The sequence below is a fragment of the Trachypithecus francoisi genome, unplaced genomic scaffold (assembly GCF_009764315.1).
Source record: "Trachypithecus francoisi isolate TF-2019V2 unplaced genomic scaffold, Tfra_2.0 Lachesis_group5, whole genome shotgun sequence".
Classification (NCBI taxonomy): Eukaryota; Metazoa; Chordata; class Mammalia; order Primates; family Cercopithecidae; genus Trachypithecus; species Trachypithecus francoisi.
Genome location: NW_022681470.1, coordinates 138,575,880 through 138,594,020, shown reverse-complemented (window position 1 = coordinate 138,594,020; position 18,141 = coordinate 138,575,880). Strand labels below are relative to the sequence as shown.

The window sequence follows — 18,141 nt, the reverse complement described above, 5'->3', positions numbered from 1 at the left end:
AAGAAGCAGGCGATTTGACAAACATTCATTAGATTAATTAAAGTGTAAGCTATTTTCTTCCATTTGAGCCATCCCCCTTCCCCCAATCCATGCAGGACCTGGACCCAGACACACCTCAGCCCAGGGCTGGACAGAGAGGGGATCGGGGCGGGGCAATGTGAAGCTGATGTGGTTAGGGTGGGGAGGTATGGGGGCAAAGTGGGCTACAGACTGCAGGATCTGGGCCTGGAGGTCTTCAATGCCCACATACAGAATGTTTTTGGTCCTGAAATGCTAACTACATCTATCATCATGGAGAAAAGCCCAGTGACCTGCTACTTGGGAGGCTAAGGTGGGAGGATCGCTTGAGCCAGGGAGGTCGTGGCTGCAGTGAGCCATGATCACCCCATTGCACTCCAGCCTGGGCAACAGAGCAAAATTCTGTCTCAAAAGAAAAAAGGAAAAAAGAAAAAAGAAAAGCCCAGTGACCAATGGCATACAGCTCCAGGACTCTCTGCCTTACAGGTTCCTGCCCTCATGTTACTCTTGCAGCTTCAAAGCCTGGTCTTGCTTCCTGTGTGGCCTCGGGCAGGTCCCTTGGCCTCTCTGAGCCCTGTATGAAGGATGGGTCAAGTGTGGGCTGGGGCGTGGGAGGCCCCATGGCTTGTAGCTAGATTTCTGCATCATGGAGCCTCTGGATCCATTCATTCATTCATTCTCCACGGGTTTCTTAAGTACTGCCGTGCCAGGCTTTGGGGGCACAGCTGTTTTTGTTTTGGTTTTGTTTTACTTTGTTTTGTTTTGAGACAGAGTCTCACTCTGTCACCCAGGTTGGAGTGGAATGGCACGACCTTGACTCACTGCAACCTCCACCTCCTGGATTCAAGCGATTCCCTGGCCCCAGCCTCCCAAGTAGCTGGGATTATAGGCGTATGCCACCACACTCGGGTAATTTTTGTATTGTTAGTAGAGACGGGTTTTCAACATGTTGGCCAGGCTGGTCTCGAACTCCTGACCTCAGGTGATTCTGCGGCCTCTGCCTCCCAATGTGCTGGGATTGTAGGCGTGATCCACCGCGGCGGGGGGCACAGCTGTTAACAGGACAGCCCAAGATCCCCCCTCCCCCACTTGGATCCCCCAGTCTACTAGGAGATGTCAACTGTGCAAGTGGTCAGCTCTGGGCATTATGCCCACAGGGTCCTGGTGGCATCTGGAGGGTACCAGGGTAGCACACCATGCCTGTTCTCTTTCCCTGGTGTGACCTATTTGAAGGATGAGGAGCCAACAGGGGGCAGTTTGGGGCACCTGATTGCCTGAACCATGGGCCTTGCTCTAGTACCCGATTGTGATGTGATAAAAGGCTTACGACCAGGGCAGGGAGCAGCTGCTGGGCAGCCTTAGACAACCATCAAGCAGCCAGGACAGAGAGGGGCAGAGCAAGTCAGTGTTGGCGCCCCTGCCTCAGACCCCTATCATATTGGGGAACAGTAGCCCAGAGGTTCAGGAAGATGTTAACTTAAATGTTCAGGGTGCCCCAGTCTGTTCAGCATGGCTGAAATCCACACTCCGTATGCTTCCTTGAAGAAACTGTTATCTTTACTCAATGGCTTCGTGGCTGTAAGTATGTCACAATCCAGGCCCCTGGTTTGTTGCAGCCCTTCCTCCACGGTCAGCTCCCTGAAAGACAGAAATAAGTTGATCCAAATTGGCATCGAGATCTGTGGTTCCCTAGAGAAGCAGGAGGGATGTAGGGCAGACGGAGGAGGACGAGCAGGGAGCTTTGGGACCTGCCATCAACCCAGAGCTGGTGAAATCCAGCACAGATGAGCGTGATCTGGGGGAGCCCAGGTGGGTGATGGAAGAGCTTGGCTCTAAGTCAAATCCTGCAGCCGACCAAGTTGTTTGGGAAGGCCAGGAGAAAAGGTTATTTTCTGAATCTTTTAAATTTGTCAAGACATTTTTTTCCTTACCACACAAGTAACCTGAAATGTACATTGCTAAGGAATTGCCAGGCCGGGCATGGTGGCTTACACCTGTAATCCCAACACTTCGGGAGGCCAAGGCTGGCGGATCACGAGGTCAGGAGTTCGAGACCAGCCTTGGCCAATATGGGGAAACCCTGTCTCTACTAAAAATACCAAAAAAAATTAGATGGGCGTGGTGGCACACACCTGTAATCCCAGCTACTCAGGAGGCTGAGGCATGAGAATCGCTTGAACCTGGGTGGCAGAGGTTGGCAGTGAGCCGAGATTGTGCCATTGCACTCCAGCTTGGGCAACACAGCGAGACTCCGTCTTGATAAAAAAAAAAAAAAAAAAAAGAAGTAATTGTCTTCATTGTAGCATAGTCTAAGGAAAACCTGCCAGGAAAGAGAAGGAAATGAAATATCACTCCTCCTCTTCACTTGTATTGTAACATTTTAAAGAGAATTAAGGCCGGGTGTGGTGACTCAAGCCTGTAATCCCAACACTTTGGGAGGCCAAGATGGGCAGATCCCTTGAGCCAGCAGCTCAAGACCGACTATAGTGAGATCCCCATCTCTATTTAAAATAAATAAATAAATAAAGTGTTATTGGAACATGGCCATGCTCACTTATATGCAGATTGTGAACAGCTGCTTTTGGGCTACACCAACAGAACCACATCATTTCAACAGACACCCTAAGGCCTGCAGAGTCCACAACATCTGGGTTTTTCAGAAAAAAAAAAAAAAATTACTAATCCCTGTCCTATGACATTATTTATTTTATTTTATTTTTTATTTTATTTTATTTTGAGTCGGAGTCTTGCTCTGTCACACAGGCTGGAGTGCAGTGGCATGATCTCAGCTCACTGCAACCTCTGCCTCCCGGGTTTAAGCGATTCTTCTGCCTCAGTCTCCTGAGTAGCTGGGACTACAGGCGCCCGCCACCATGCCTGGCTAATTTTGTATTGTTAGTAGAGACAGGGTTTCACCATGTTGGCCAGGCTGGTCTTGAACTCCTGACCTCAGGTGATCTGCCTGCTTCGGCCTCCCAAAGTGCTGGCATTATAGGCGTGAGCCACTGGCCTATTTTATTTTTTGAGACAGGGTCTTGATCTGTCATTCAGGTTAGAGTACAGTGGCACAGTCATAAGTCACTGCAGCCTCGACCTCATGGGCTAAAGTTATCCTCCCACTGCAGACACCTGAGTAGCTGAGACTACAGGCACGCACTACCATGCCCAGCTTTTTTTGTGTGTGTGTGCGATGGGGAGAGGGTACAGATGAGGTCCTACCAACCTGGTCTTGAACTTCTGGGCTCCCAAAGTGCTGGGATTACAGGCATGAGCCACTGCACTCACCCAGTTCTATCTGTACACAACTAACATATTACTTTTCTTCCTTTCTGATTTCTGTTCTAAAGATGTCTGGCATCGTCCTCGTCGGCCTGGGCATTGGTGGTAAATGTGGAGGGGCCTCCCTGACGAGTGTCCTCGGGCTGTCCTCCGCATATCTCCTTCACGTTGGCAACCTGTGCCTGGTGATGGGATGTGTCACGGTACTGCTTAGCTGTGCCGGGTGGTATGGCGTGACTAAAGAGAGCAGAGGCATGCTCTTATTTGTAAGTTGGATCTGCACACAGACCCCAAAACTTCCTCCCCACACATACAAATCTTTTTTTTTTTTTTTTTTTTGAGACAGAGTCTTGCTTTGTCACCCAGGCTGGAGTGCAGTGGCACGATCTCAGCTCACTACAACCTCTGCCTCCCAGGTTCAAGTGATTCTTCTGCCTCAGTCTCCCAAGTAACTGGGATTACAGGCGCCCACCACCATGCCCTGCTAAGTTTTGTATTTTTAGTAGAGACAGGGTTTCGCCATGTTGGCCAGGCTGGTCTTGAACTCCTGACCTCGTGATCTGCCCGCCTCGGCCTTCCTAAGTGCTGGGATTACAAGTGTGAGCCACTGCGCCTGGTCTTGAATTGTTTCAAACTAGAGAGGCCAGGGTGGCCTGGGGTGGAGGGTCGGGGGAACAAAGACAGCCCCTCCCCTGCAGGGTACAAGGTCAGGAGGAGGCTGAGCAGGCTCCCAGACCCTCTCTCCCACTGTGTGTCTTTTAGTGCATCCTGTCAATGGTTATTGTCCTCATCGTGGAAGTCACAGCTGCCACAGTGGTCCTTCTTTTCTTTCCAATTGTAAGTACAGCCCTGCTCCTCCCACGTAGCATTAGAAAGATAAAGAACCAAAGCCGGGCATGGTGGCTCATGCTTGTAATCCCAGCACTTTGGGAGGCTGAGTCGGGTGGATCACCTGAGGTCATGAGTTCGAGACCATCCTGGCCAACACGGTGAAACCCTGTCTCTACTAAAAATACAAAAAATTAGCCGGGCGTGGTGGTGCGCGCCTGTAGTCTCAGCTACTCGGGAGGCTGAGGCAGGAGAATGGCGTGAACCCGGGAGGCGGAGCTTGCAGTGAGCTGAGATTGTGCCACTGCTCCAGCCCGAGCAAAAGAGCAAGACCCCGTCTCAAAAAAAAAAAAAGATACAGAACCAATAGAAGTTCGCCCCTCCCTGCCAGGCACCCATGATCAATTGTGGGGACCCATTGATGAAGGGGCCCATCACACGTGCCACTTTCAATGGAGTGAGAAGCTGAAATCCTCAGCCTGCCTCTCCAAGGCCTCATAAAGCCTGCCGAGTTCATTTAGTTCATCTCTCTTGGGTTTGGTGGCAGGAGAAGGCGAGATGATCAGAAGTGTTTGCATATTGACTGGGGTTTGAAATGTATTCAAAATAGAGAGATAATTTAGCAAAATCCATCCAAATGACAAAAGCTTCAGCAGTTTGACCTGGCAGTCCCATCTCTGAGAATTATTCAAGAGCTCACTTACTGGCGTGCAGAATCACATTCATGCCAGGGCACGTGAAAGATTGCAAGGAGGGCCGGGCGCGGTGGCTCACGCCTGTAATCCCAGCACTCTGGGAGACCGAGGCAAGTGGATCACAAGGTCAGGAGATCGAGACCAGCCTGGCCAACATGGTGAAACCCCGTCTGTACTAAAAATGCAAAAAAACTAGCCAGGCGAGGTGGCACATGCCTGTAGTCCCAGCTACTCAGGAGGTTGAGGCAGGAGAATCGCTTGAACCCAGGAGCCAGAGGTTGCAGTGAGCTGAGATTGCGCCATTGCCCTCCAGCCTGGACAACAAGAGTGAAACTCTGTCTCAAAAAAAAAAAAAAGAAAGAAAGAAAAAAGAAAGATTGCAAAGAACCTAGTGAGTATGAATAAGGGTTTAGGTGAGTTAAAATACATCCATACAGTGGAATCCTGTACATCAGGTACAGGGAAGGAGGCGGCTCTCTGGGCACCAGATGGAATGCTCTCCAGGGTAGAGTGCTGTCTTCATTGACATCCTCCCCAGAGGCTGACCCTGAAACAAGAATTCAAAGGCATGTGGTTTGTTTGGGAGGTGATCCCAGAAAACACCTGCAGGGGCCATAGCAAATGAGGCAGGTAAGGGAAGACAGCCCACAAAAGGGGATGCTGGGCACAGCATAGAACATGCACCTAAGTTATTCCACTCAAGTGGAGAGGGAGTTGGGATGTTGATCCACCAACTCCCACCAGCCACTGATGGAGGTCTGCTCCCAGGGGGCACGTGGGCTCAGCGGCCAGAGAATCCTCACTTGCTGGCACTAGGGAGCCAGGCCAGTGGGCACAGAACTGACAAGGGCCACAGAGTTATGAGCAGCCCACCAAGAGCCCCTGGTACTCCTGTCAAGAACAGCCAGATGCAGAAAAATGAGTGCAGCATAAACCAAGGAGGAAGAATAGTGAAAATATACTTTGCTTTGACACATATAGAAGAACATCTCTTTGGGGACACAGGAAACAGTTCACAGTCATTGGCATGGAGTGGGAGGAAATTTTTGGCTGGGAGGAAGAGGTGGGAGAGAGACTTTTCATGGTCTACCCTTCTGTGCATTGTCAATTTCGAACTACGTGCCTCTATCATCACTTTGCGAAAGGATTTTTTAAACCTTTATTTAAAAAACAGAAAATTTAATGTGCCCCTTTTGTGCAGAGAGAGATTCCGTGGAGATGCTATTCAATTCTTTAATGGAGTTACAGCCACATCGTGGGTGCAGCAGGGTGTGGGCGATTCCAAAGAGGAGATGATTCAAATTCGTGTGTGACGGGTACAGAGAGAGACGCTTGGCTCCAGACCCACGCGTCTCCCTGTTTCCCTCTCTTGGGCGGGGTGGGGGCACAGTAGCCTCCGTGTGTCTTCCTCTAGCGCAGACCCATGAGCTGAGGGTAGGAAAAATGAAGGCAGCACGAGGGAAGCCCCCACCTCCCACTCTATCCTCAAGAACCTCTGCCAATGAACGGGCCACTCTTGCTAGTTGGGGTACTGACCGCTTCCTGTCCCATCTGTGAGGTTCGAGATGTGGTCTTGGAGCACACCTTTGTGACCCTGAGGAACAATTACAGAGGTTACAACGAGCCAGACGACTATTCTACACAGTGGAACTTGGTCATGGAGAAGGTGAGACTCACTTAAAAAAAAAAAAAAGCGTGGTAAAAGGTACACAACATGAGCGGGCGAAGTGGCTCACACCTGTGCTCCCAGCACTTTGGGAGGCCGAGGTGGGAGGATCACCTGAGGCCAGAAGTTTGAGACCAGCCTGACCAACATGGGGAAACCCCGTCTCTACTAAAAATACAAAAATTACCTCCATGTGGTGGCAGGCATCTGTAGTCCCAGCTACTCAGCAGGCTGAGGCAGGAGAATCGTTTGAACCTGGGAGGCGGAGGTTGCAGTGAGTTGAGATCGCACCACTGCATTCCAGCCTGGGCGACAGAGGGAGTCTCTTTAAAAAAAAAAAAAAGAAATAGCCAGTCATAGTGGCGCATGCTTGTGGTCCCAGCTACTCAGGAGGCTGAGGTGGGAGGATTGCTTGAGTCCAGGAAGTCAAGGCTGCAGCGAACTATGATGGCGCCACTACACTCCAGCGTGGGTGACAGAGCAAGACTCTGTTTCAAAAAAGAAAAAAGATTTAAAAAAAGATACACAAATGAAATGTATCGTTTAACAATTTTTTTTTTTTTTTTGAGTTGGAGTCTCCTTCTGTCACCTAGGCTGGAGTGCAGTGGTGCAATCTCAGCTCGCTGCAACCTCCACCTCCCGGGTTCAAGCAGTTCTCCTGTCTTAGCCTATCAAGTCGCTGGGATTAGAGGCACCCACCACCACACCTGGCTAATTTTTGTTTTTTTAGTAGAGACGGGGCTTCACCATATTGGTCAGGCTGGTCTTGAACTCCTGGCCTCAGGTGATCCGCCCGCTTCGGCATCCCAGATTTCTGGGATTACAGGCATAAGCCACTGTGCCCGGCCTAAAATTTTTAGTAGAGATCTTTCAGCATGTTGCCCAGGCTGGTCTTGAACTCCTGGGCTCAAGGGATCTGCCTGCCTAGTCTTCCTAAAGTGCTAAGATTTTAACTGTGAACCACCGCGCCCAGCCCTATTTATTAAAAAAAAAAAAAAAAAAGTTTTGCTCGCTATGTTGCCCAGGCTGGTCTTGAACTCCTGACCTGAAGTGATCTTCCCGAATTGGCCTCTCAAAGTGTTGGCATTATAGGCATGAGTCACCGCAACTGGCTGATGCCTTTCTGCATGCTGGTTTTGGCTTCTCAAGCTTGTGATGGTACAGAATGTCTCTCTTTCATTCATTCATACAGTCCTCCCACGAATATTTATTCAGTATCTGTTATGAGTCAGGCACTGTTTAGGGTTTTTGTTAGGGCACAAAAAGATCCTTGTCGGTGCTGGGCACAGTGGCTCACGCCTGTAATCCTAGCACTTTGGGAGGCCGAGGCGGGTGGATCACCTGAGGTCAGCAGTTCGAGACCAGCCTGGCCAACATAGCGAAACCCTGTCTCTACTAAAAATACAAAAATTAGTCGGGCATGGTGGTGCATGCCTGTAATCCCAGCTACTCAGGAGGCCGAGGCAGGAGAATTGCTTGAACCCAGGAGGTGGAGGATAGCTGAGATTACAGGCGTGCACCACCATACCTGGCTAATTTTTGTATTTCTAGTAGAGACAGGATTTCACCATGTTGGCCCCATCTCTACTAAAAATACAAAAATTAGCCAGGCGTGGGGCATGCGCCTGTAATCCCAGCTTCTCAGGAGGCTGAGGCAGGAGAATCACTGAGGAGTTCAGCTTTTTTTGTTTTTAGAGACAGGGTCTTGCTCTGTTGTCCAGGCTGGAATGTAGTGGTGTGATCATAGCTCACTGCAGCCTTGATCTCCCGGGCTCAAGCGATCCTCCGGCCTCAGCCTCCTGAGTAGCTGGGACTACAGGCATCTGCCACCATGCCTGGCTAATTTTTGTATTTTTTGCCGAGATGGGGTCTCACCCTGTTGCCCAGGCTAGGAGTTCAAGCTTTTACCCTGAGTGAGATGGGAGCCAGGGAGGGTTCTGAGCTGTGATAGGATGTTTGTAAGAGGACATTTAGCACAGTCTCTGGAATATTGTGACCACACTAGACAGTAGCCATGGTAACCATGATTTCTGATGTGTTTATTATATTATTATTTTAAAGAGACTCTCCAAGTATTTCTTCTCTCTACAGCTAAAGTGCTGTGGGGTGAATAACTACACAGATTTTTCTGGCTCTTCCTTCGAAATGACAACGGGCCACACCTACCCCAGGGGTTGCTGTAAATCCATCGGAACTGTGACCTGTGATGGACGCAATGTGTCTACAAACGTCATCCACCAGAAGGTAACTGGAGATTTTGTGTGTTGCCTTGACAGACCCCTGAGGGCTGATGACTTTATTTTTATCTTATTTTGAGACAGAATTTCACTCTTGTTGCCCAGGCTGGAGTGCAATGGTGCAGTCTCGGCTCACTGCAACCTCCACCTCACAGGTTCAAGTGATTCTCTCGCCTCAACCTCCCAAGTAGCTGGGATCACAGGCATGTGCCACCACCACACCCGGCTAATTTTGTATTTTTAGTAGAAATGGGGTTTTACCATGTTGGCCAGGCTGGTCTCGAACCTCAGGTGATCCACCCACCTCGGCCTCCCAAAGTGCTGGGATTACAGGCATGAGCCACTGCACCCAGCCTTTTTATTTATTTATTTGTTTATTTTGAGATGGGGTCTCACTGTGTCTCCCAGGTTGGAGTGCAATGGTGCCATCTTGGCTCACTGCAACGTCCGCCTCCTGGGTTCAAGCGAGTCTCCTGCCTCTGTCTCCCAAGTAGCTGGGATTACAGGTATGTGCCACCACGCCTGGCTGATTTTTGTATTTTTAGTAGAGATGGGGTTTCATCATGTTGGCCAGGCTGTTCTCAGCTCAAGTGAACTCCTGTGCTCAAGTGATCCTCCCACCTCGGCCTCCCAAAGTGCTGGGATTACAGGCATGAGCCACCACACCTGGCCTTATTTTTAGTTTTTAGAGATAGGGTCTCACTCTGTTGCCCAGGCAGGAGTGCAGTGGTGTGATCACGGCTCAATACAGCCTCAAACTCCTGGGCTCAAGTGATCCTCCTGCCTCAGTCTCCCAAGTAGCTGGGATCACAGGCACGTGCCACCATGCCTGGCTAATTTTTTAAAATTTTTATTAGAGACGGGGTCTTAGTATGTTGCCTAGGCTGGTCTCAAACTCCTGATCTCAAGTGATCCTCCTGCCTCAGCCTCTCAAAATGCTGGGATGACAGGCATGAACCACCACACCCAGCCTGCTAACTTTAATAAAAATGGCTTCTTTGGGGGGACCTCTGCAAAGCGGGTCAGAGAGAAAGAAATCAGCTCCTATTGAGTGTTCAGCTTATTTTGACAACACAGCTCAGGGACTTACGGTTACCTTCTCTTAGAAACTGAGGCTTGGGGAGGGGACATCACTAGTTCGAGATCACAGAGCTTTGGCAGAGTTGGAATTTGAAGCCATACTGGCCTGAGTCCATTGCCAGCACCACACTACCTGCCCTCCAGAGACCTTAAATGGAGCAGTAACCATGAAAAGTGATCATCCTAGCGGGAGTGAGGGCCAGCCATGTGATGGAACACTCACTTTGTCAGTTTTGTCCCATCATGTCCCTTGAGGTGGGGAACTACTCTTGTCTCATTTTGCAGATGAGGAAATTGAGGCACAGAGAGTTTCTTGTGTCCAGGGAGTGGTGAGCTGGGTTTCAAGCCCCACCCCAGTTACCCCTGAACTTCTGCCATGAGTAATGAGCACAGAGATCTTCTGTGAGGGAAGAAATAGAAATCAGAGCTGCGGCAACATAGCAAAGTCCCCACCACAACAACAACAAAAATTTTTTTTGAGACGCAGTCTAGCTCTATCACCCAGGTTGGAGTGCAGTGGCGCAATCTCAGCTCACTGCAGCCTCCGCCTCCCGGGTTCAAGTGATTCTCCTGCCTCAGCCTCCCGAGTGGTGGGGATTACAGGCTTGTGACACCACAGCCAGTTAATTTTTGCATTTTTAGTAGAGAAGGGATTTTACCATGTTGGTCAGGCTGGTCTTGAACTCCTGACCTCAGGTGATCCACCCACCTCGGCCTCCCAAAGTGCTAGGATTACAGGCATGATCCACCCTGCCCGGCCAAACAAATTTTTTTATATTAGCTGAGTGTGGTGGCACATGCCTAAAGTCCCAGCTATTCTGGTGGTTGAGGCGAGAGGATCACTGAAGTCCAGTTGTTCAAGACCACCCTTGGCAACATAGCAAGATGCCGTTTTTACAAAAAATTTAAAAATCAGCTGGACATGGTGGCGTGAACCTGTAGTCCCAGCTAACTGGGAGGCTGAGGCAGGAGGATCGATTGAGCCCAGGAGGTCAAGGTAACAGTGAGCCGTGACTGTGCCGCTGCACTCCAACCTGGGCCACAGAGCAAGACGCTTCTCTAAAATAGAAAAAAAAAAAAAAGAAGAAGAAGAAGAAATACGAATCGTTCATTCCTTCATGCGCACTGAATGGCTCCTGCAAGGCAATAGGCCCTGTGGAAAATCAGCCAGGTTGAGTCCCAGGCAGGGGCCTCAGAGACAGACACGGGCCAGACACTGGCCCACTGGGGCCTGCACAAACTGCCTGTCACCTCCTAACCTTTCCCCCTTGCTCACTCTGTTCCGGCCGTGCTGGCCTCCTTGCTACTGCTCAGAAACACCAGGCACATGCCTGCCTCACGACCTTTGCACAGGCTGTTCCCTCTGCCTGGAACGCTCTTCTTTCACATGTCTTCCTACCTCTCAAGTCTTTACTCAATTGGCACTTTCTCCGTGAGGCTGTTCTGACTTCCCATCTATAAAAGGATCCCTCATCCCAACGATCATGCTCTGTCTTCATATCCCGTGTCTGTGTCTTTCCAGCATTTATCACCACTTTACAGTATTATCACTACGCTTGCCATTAGCTGTTCTCCCCATTCAAAGGGCAGCCCCCTGAGGGCAGGAATTTTGTCTGTTTTATACATTGCTAGGTTGCCGCTGTCCAATTCAGTGCCAGGCACTCAAATATCTATTATGTGGCTAAGTGTGATGGCTCATGCCTGTAATCCCAGCACTTTAGGAGGCCAAGGCAGGAGGATCACTTGAGGCCTTGAGGCCAGGAGTTCAAGACCAGCCTGAACAACATAGCAAGACCCCCATCTTCATAAAAAATTTACAAATCAACTGGATGTGGCATTGTGCGCCTGTAATTTCTGCTGCTTGGGAGGCTGACGCAGGAGGACCGCTTGAGCCCAGGAGTTCGAGGCTGCAGTGAGCTATGGTCATGCCACTGCATCTGCATCTAATCTGAGTGACAGGACAAGACCTGATTTAAGAAAAAAAAAAAAACCTATTAAGTGAAAGGGGGCACTGCACAGTGACAACAGCAAGTGCAATGTGGCCCAAGCCTCCAGAGGTGAGATGTGCCAGGGGCCTAGAAGAGGGAGCAACTCTAGAAGTGCAGGAAGGAGGCCGGGTGCGGTGGCTCACGCCTGTAATCCCAGCACTTTGGGAGACTGAGGTGTGTGGATCACCTGAGGCCAGGAGTTCACCAACATGGTGAAACCCCATCTCTACTACAAATACAAAAATTAGCCAGGCGTGGTGGTGGGAGCCTGTAACTCCAGCTACTTGGGAGGCTGAGGCAGGAGAATTACTTGAACCCGGGAGGTGGAGGTTGCTGTGAGCCAAGATCGTGCCATTGCGCTCCAACCTGGGCAACAAGAGCGAAACTCCGTCTCAACAAAAAAATAGTGCAGGAAGGAGAGAGGATGCCCTGCCTGTGCACTTTGCCTGGTTTCCTAATATCTCTGAGTCTCAGTTTCCTCATCAGTAAAGTGGAGGAAAGAAGAGTACCCAAATCATGGGGTTATAGTGAGAAATGAGTAAGAAAATATGTGGACCAAGAAGCCACTGAATACATGTCAGCTGTTCTGTTCATATGTAAAGAGCACTTAAAAATAACAGTTATTGAATGCTGGCTACATGTCAGGCCACTGCAATGTACTTCATGTAGATTCCTTCTTTCATATTTATATATTTATTTAGAGACAGGTTCTTGCTCTGTCATCCAGGCTGGAGTACAGTGGTGCAAACATGGCTCACTGCAGCCTTGACCTCCCAGGCTCAAACGACCCTCCTGTCTCAGCCCCCAATAATCTGGGACTACAGGCACACACCACCACAACGGCTAATTTTTGTATTTTTTGTAGAGACGAGGTTTCACTATGTTGTCCAGGCCAATCTCAAACTCCTGGGCTCAGGGAAGCTGTTAGCCTCGGCCTCTCAGAGTGCTGGGATTACAGGCATGAGCCATCGTGCCTGGCCTTATTTATTATTTATTTAGAGATGGAGTAGGCCGGGCGCGGTGGCTCAAGCCTGTAATCCCAGCACTTTGGGAGGCCGAGACGGGCGGATCACGAGGTCAGGAGATCGAGACCATCCTGGCTAACACGGTGAAACCCCGTCTCTACTAAAAAATACAAAAAAACTAGCCGGGCGAGGTGGCGGGCGCCTGTAGTCCCAGCTACTCCGGAGGCTGAGGCAGGAGAATAGCGTGAACCCGGGAGGCGGAGCTTGCAGTGAGCTGAGATCCGGCCACTGCACTCCAGCCTGGGCGACAGAGCAAGACTCCGCCTCAAAAAAAAAAAAAAAAAAAAAAAAAAAAAAATAGAGATGGAGTCTTGCTCTGTCGACAGGCTGGAGTGCAGTGGCACAATCTTGACTCACGGCAACCTCCAATTCCCTGGTTCAAGTGATTCTCCTGCCTCAGCCTCCCGAGTAGCTGGGATTACAGGCGCCGCCACCTTGCCTGGCTATATTTTTGTATTTTTTGTAGAGACGGGGTTTCACCATGTTGGCCAGTATGGTCTTGATCTCCTGACCTCATTATCCGCCTGCCTCCGCCTCCCAAAGTGCTAGGATCATAGGCATGAGCTACCGCGCCCAGCCTATTTATTTTTGAGACAGGATGTTGCTCTGTCCCCTGGGCTGGCGTGCAGTGGCATGATCATGGCTCACTGAAGCCTCAACCAGCTGGGCTCAAGCGATCCTCCTGCCCCAATCTCTCAAGTAGCTGGGACTACAGCCGCACGCCAGGCTGATATTTAAATTTTTTTTTTTTTTTTTTTTTGAGACGGAGTCTTGCTCTGTCGCCCGGGCTGGAGTGCAGTGGCCGAATCTCAGCTCACTGCAAGCTCCGCCTCCCGGGTTTACGCCATTCTCCTGCCTCAGCCTCCCGAGCAGCTGGGACTACAGGCGCCGGCCACCTCGCCCGGCTAGCTTTTTGTATTTTTTAGTAGAGACGGGGTTTCACCATATTAGCCAGGATGGTCTCGATCTCCTGACCTCGTGATCCGCCCGTCTCGGCCTCCCAAAGTGCTGGGATTACAGGCTTGAGCCACCGCGCCCGGCCAATATTTAAATTTTTTATAGAGAGGAAGTCCCACTATGTTACTCAGACTGGTCTTGAACTCCTGGGCTCAAGTGATCCTCCCGTCTTGGCTTCCCAAAATGCTGGGATTATAGACATGAGCTACCATGGCTGGCCTTTGATTCTTTTACTCCTCACAAAATTCATGTAAGGCAGATCCAGTGGGTACCATTTATAGATGGGAAAATGGAGGTACAGAGAGGTATAGTGACTTCTCCAAGGTCATACAGCTAGTAATAATCAAGGATGTCCAACCACACTTAATCGCCACACCGGAACATTAGCACAGACAAGTAGAAGGGAATCATCGTTACGTTCTGTTGGGGGAATGAGGAGGACAGGGAAGATGCTAGGGTGGCAGGGGGCGGGTGGCAGTCAAATGAGATGGAGGGAAGGCCCTCATGGCTCTCTCCCCTTCACCTCAAAGAATCTGAGAGGCATCTGGGTGGCCCAGTGAGTTGGGGTTGATGGGGATTTGCAATCCATGAGCCCCTAACCAGCACCTGCTTGTTTTGGCATTTGTTTCCTCAGGGCTGTTTCCATAAACTCCTCAAAATCACCAAGACTCAGAGCTTCACCCTGAGTGGGGGCTCTCTGGGAGCTGCAGCGATACAGGTAAGACCCAGCCTCCCTAGGGCATATTGAGCTGTTTTATTAAGGACCTACTGTATGCCAAACACTGTTCTGGTCACTGGGACACAGCAGTGAGCAAAAGACAAAACTTAAAAAAGAAAAGAAATAAACTCAACAAAGAAGAGCAAACTAAACCCAAATCAAGCAGAAGGAAGATACTAGAGTGAAAATAAATGAAATGGAGAAAATCAATAAAACCAAAATTTGATTATTTTTTTTTTTTTGAGACGGAGTCTCGCTCTGTCGCCCAGGCTGGAGTGCAGTGGCTGGATCTCAGCTCACTGCAAGCTCTGCTTCCCGGGTTTACGCCATTCTCCTGCCTCAGCCTCCCGTGTAGCTGGGACTACAAGCGCCCGCCAACTCGCCCGGCTAGTTTTTTGTATTTTTTAGTAGAGATGGGGTTTCGCCGTGTTAGCCAGGATGGTCTCGATCTCCTGACCTCGTGATCCACCCATCTCGGCCTCCCAAAGTGCTGGGATTACAGGCTTGAGCCACCGCGCCCGGCCCAAAATTTGATTCTTTGAAAAGATAAAACAGGTAGGGCATAATGACTCAGCCTGTAATTCTAGCACTTTGGGAGGCTGAGGCAGGTGGACTGCTTGAACCCAGGAGTTCGAAATCAGCCTGGACAACATAGTGAGACCACCCATTTCTACAAAAACAAAAATAAAAAAATTATCCAGGTGTGGTGGCACATTCTTGTAGTCCCAGCTACTTGGGGGGCTGAGGCAGGGGGATCACTTGAGCCTGGGATATCAAGGCTAGTGAGGCATGATTGTGTCACTGCACTCCATCCTGAGTGACAGAGTGAGATCATGTCACAAAAAAAAAAAAAGATAAAATTGATAGAACTTGAGTAGACTGACAGGGGAAAAAAAGGGAAAGATTACTCAAATTACTAAATTAGGAATGAAAGAGAGACATCACTACTGACCTTACAGAAATAAAGCAACTATAAGGGAAAAGTGTGAACCTGTATGCCAATAAATGAACTAACCTAGATGAAACAGACAAATTCCTAGATAAACACAAACTACCAAAACTGACTCAAGAAGAAATAGAGTATCTAAATAGATCTACAACAAGTAATGAGTATCTAAATAGATCTACAACAAGTAATGTGACCAACACAGTGAAACACTGTCTCTACTAAAAATATAAAAATTAGCTGGGCGTGGTGATGCACACCTGTAATCCCAGTTACTCGGGAGGCTGAGGCAGGAGAATCACTTGAATCTGGGAGGTGGCGTTTACAGTGAGCCAAGATTGCACCACTGCACTTCAGCCTTGGTGACAGAGCAATACTCCGTCTCAAAAAAAAAAAGAAAAAATTATTATATCTTAATAAAAAGACAAGTAACCCAACTAAAATGGACAAAGGATTTGAATAGAAATTTTTATCCAAAGAAGGCATACAGATGGCCAGTAATCATAAAAAAAAGCTCTACCACCATCAGTCATTAGGGAAATGCAAATAAAAACACTTTATTCCCACTAGGAAGGCTAAAGTAAGAAAGACAATAATAAGTGTTGACAAGGATGTGGAGATATTTGAACACTTGCACATTGTTGGTGAGATTGTAAAATGGTGAAGCCACTTCCTAAAATGTTAAACATAGAATTATTATTTGTCCCAGCAATTTCTCTCTTATGTTTATAATCCAAGATAATTGAAGACATGTATCCATACAAAAACCTTTATGTGAATGCTCATAGCAGGATTATTCATAATAATCAAAAAGTAGATAAAAAGTTATGTGGCAGTGGAGTCTGGGGAATATGGTCCGTAGGGTTCCAGGGAGGGCCAAAGTGGAGACGATGGGCCAGGCACGGTAGTTCACGCCTGTAATCCCAGCACTTCGGGAGGCCGAGATGACTGGATCACCTGAGGTCAGGAGCTCAAGACCAGCCTGACCAACATGGTGAAACCCCGTCTCCACTAAAAATACAGAAATTAGCCGAGCGTGGTGCTGGGCACCTGTAATCCCAGCTACTTGGGAGGCTGAGGGCAGGAGAATTGCTTGAACCTGGGAGGTGGAGGTTGCAATGAGCCAAGATAGTGCCACTGCACTCCAACCTGGGCAACAGAGTGAGACTCCTTCTTAAATAAATAAATAAATAAATAAATGGAGATGAATGCACTGTAACCACAGCGGCTCCAACTTAGCCTCGGCGGTTCTTCAGCCATCTGTAAAACCCTGCCCCTCACCTTTCTGGAACAGGATGCTCCCCTTGCCCCCGTAACTCCAGTATGATTCTGGTTTGGAGATCTCTAGCACTGGATCCATGTTTCTCTCTTCACCCATTTCAGTTGCCAGGAATTCTCGCCACTTTGCTGCTGTTTATCAAGTTGGGCTAACACCTAGGCCCAGAGAAGATGAGACACCTGGACCCACCTGGCTGCTGGAGAGTCAGTCTCAGTTTTATTTGTCTGTGGCACTCACTGCTTCTGGAGGGGAGACTGTTAATAAAAGATTTGGGAAACACCTGCCCAGCCTGACGCCTTTCTCCTTACTTTCATTTTTGGCAATGATTTTACCTCAAAATACCTGAATGAGAGGCTATGTCTTTTCTCAAACAACTTTCCTGTTTTGTAAATTATTATTGGGGGGGGGTGTGTGTGTGTATGTGTGTTTTCTCTTCGAGAGAGTCTTGCTGTGTTGCCAGGCTGGAGTGCAATGGCACGATCTTGGCTCACTGTAACCTCCACCTCTGGGGTTCAAGCAATTCTCCTGCCTCAGTCTCCCAAGTAGCTAGGATTACAGGTACTTGCTACCATGCCCAGCTAATTTTTTGTAGGTTTAGTAGAGATGGGGTTTCACCATGTTGGCCAGGCTGGTCTTGAACTCCTGAGCCCAGGTGATCCACCTGCCTCAGCCTCACAAAGTGCTGGGATTACAGGCATAAGCCACTGCACCCAGCTAGTTTTGTAAATTATTCTGTGAAACATCTAGAACTTTCACAAAAGCCAAGAACATTCATCCAATGAAACATACACATATCACCCAGGTTCAACAATGCAAAAATTTACATATTTGCTTTGTAAATCCCCTTTTTACCCTTGATAAAGTCTTTTTCCATTTTTAAAAAATTGTATATATTTATAGGGTACAATGTGACATTTTGATATCTGCATACAATGTGGAATGATTAAATCAAGCTAATTAACATATCTATCAGCTCACTTATTTTTTTGTGGTGGTACATCTGTAATCCCAGCACTTTGGGAGGCCAAGGTAGGAGGATCACTTGAGCCCAGGAGTTTGCCCAGGAGTTTGAGACCAGCCTGGGCAACATAGCAAGACCCCCCCGCCCTTTTTTTTTTGTTGTTAACATGGAGTCTTGTTCTGTCACTCAGGCTGGAGTGCAGTGGTGTGATCTCAGCCTATTGCAACCTCCCCACATTCTGGGTTCAAGCAATTCTCCTGCTTCAGGCTCCCGTGTAGTTGGGATTACAGGAATCTGCCACCACACCCGGCTGATTTTTTTGTATTTTCAGTAGAGATGAGGTTTCATCAGGCTGGTCTCAAACTCCTGACCTCAAGTGATCCGCCCACCTCGGCCTCCCAAAGCGCTGGGAATACAGGCATGAGCCACTGCGCCTGGCCTGACTCCATCTCTACAAGATAACA

The 18,141-nt window shown here is 48.9% G+C and overlaps 1 protein-coding gene and 1 long non-coding RNA gene across 4 annotated transcripts; one reads left to right on the top strand and one right to left on the bottom strand.

Moving 5' to 3' along the window:
- Nucleotides 1-960: 960 nt before the first annotated feature.
- On the bottom strand, nucleotides 961-6,505 carry LOC117074489. Its single transcript, XR_004433599.1, has 3 exons — nucleotides 6,357-6,505; nucleotides 5,256-5,367; nucleotides 961-1,656 (listed from the first exon to the last, which is right to left on the bottom strand). It is a non-coding gene; the product is annotated as an uncharacterized LOC117074489 (long non-coding RNA).
- TSPAN16 (tetraspanin 16) lies at nucleotides 1,369-16,999 on the top strand. 3 transcript variants are annotated; one of them, XM_033195978.1, is made up of 7 exons: nucleotides 1,369-1,596; nucleotides 3,366-3,563; nucleotides 4,060-4,134; nucleotides 6,379-6,486; nucleotides 8,578-8,730; nucleotides 14,408-14,491; nucleotides 16,821-16,999. In XM_033195978.1, the coding sequence occupies exons 1-7, from the start codon at nucleotides 1,528-1,530 to the stop codon at nucleotides 16,866-16,868; spliced, it is 735 nt and encodes a 244-aa protein (XP_033051869.1). In that variant the 5' UTR covers nucleotides 1,369-1,527; the 3' UTR covers nucleotides 16,869-16,999. The 3 variants fall into 3 exon arrangements, with proteins under 3 accessions (XP_033051869.1, XP_033051871.1, XP_033051872.1); XM_033195980.1 differs by lacking the exon at nucleotides 6,379-6,486 and having other exon boundaries at nucleotides 16,821-16,997; XM_033195981.1 differs by lacking the exon at nucleotides 3,366-3,563 and having other exon boundaries at nucleotides 1,509-1,596.
- Nucleotides 17,000-18,141: the final 1,142 nt, after the last annotated feature.

Excerpts from the sequence above, each read along its gene's own strand:
- TSPAN16 (XM_033195978.1), top strand. The coding sequence starts at position 1,528 with ATGGCTGAAATCCACACTCCGTATGCTTCCTTGAAGAAACTGTTATCT. Across the intron at positions 6,487-8,577 it reads GGAACTTGGTCATGGAGAAG|CTAAAGTGCTGTGGGGTGAA; the intron begins GTGAGACTCACT and ends TTCTCTCTACAG. Across the intron at positions 8,731-14,407 it reads CAAACGTCATCCACCAGAAG|GGCTGTTTCCATAAACTCCT; the intron begins GTAACTGGAGAT and ends TTGTTTCCTCAG.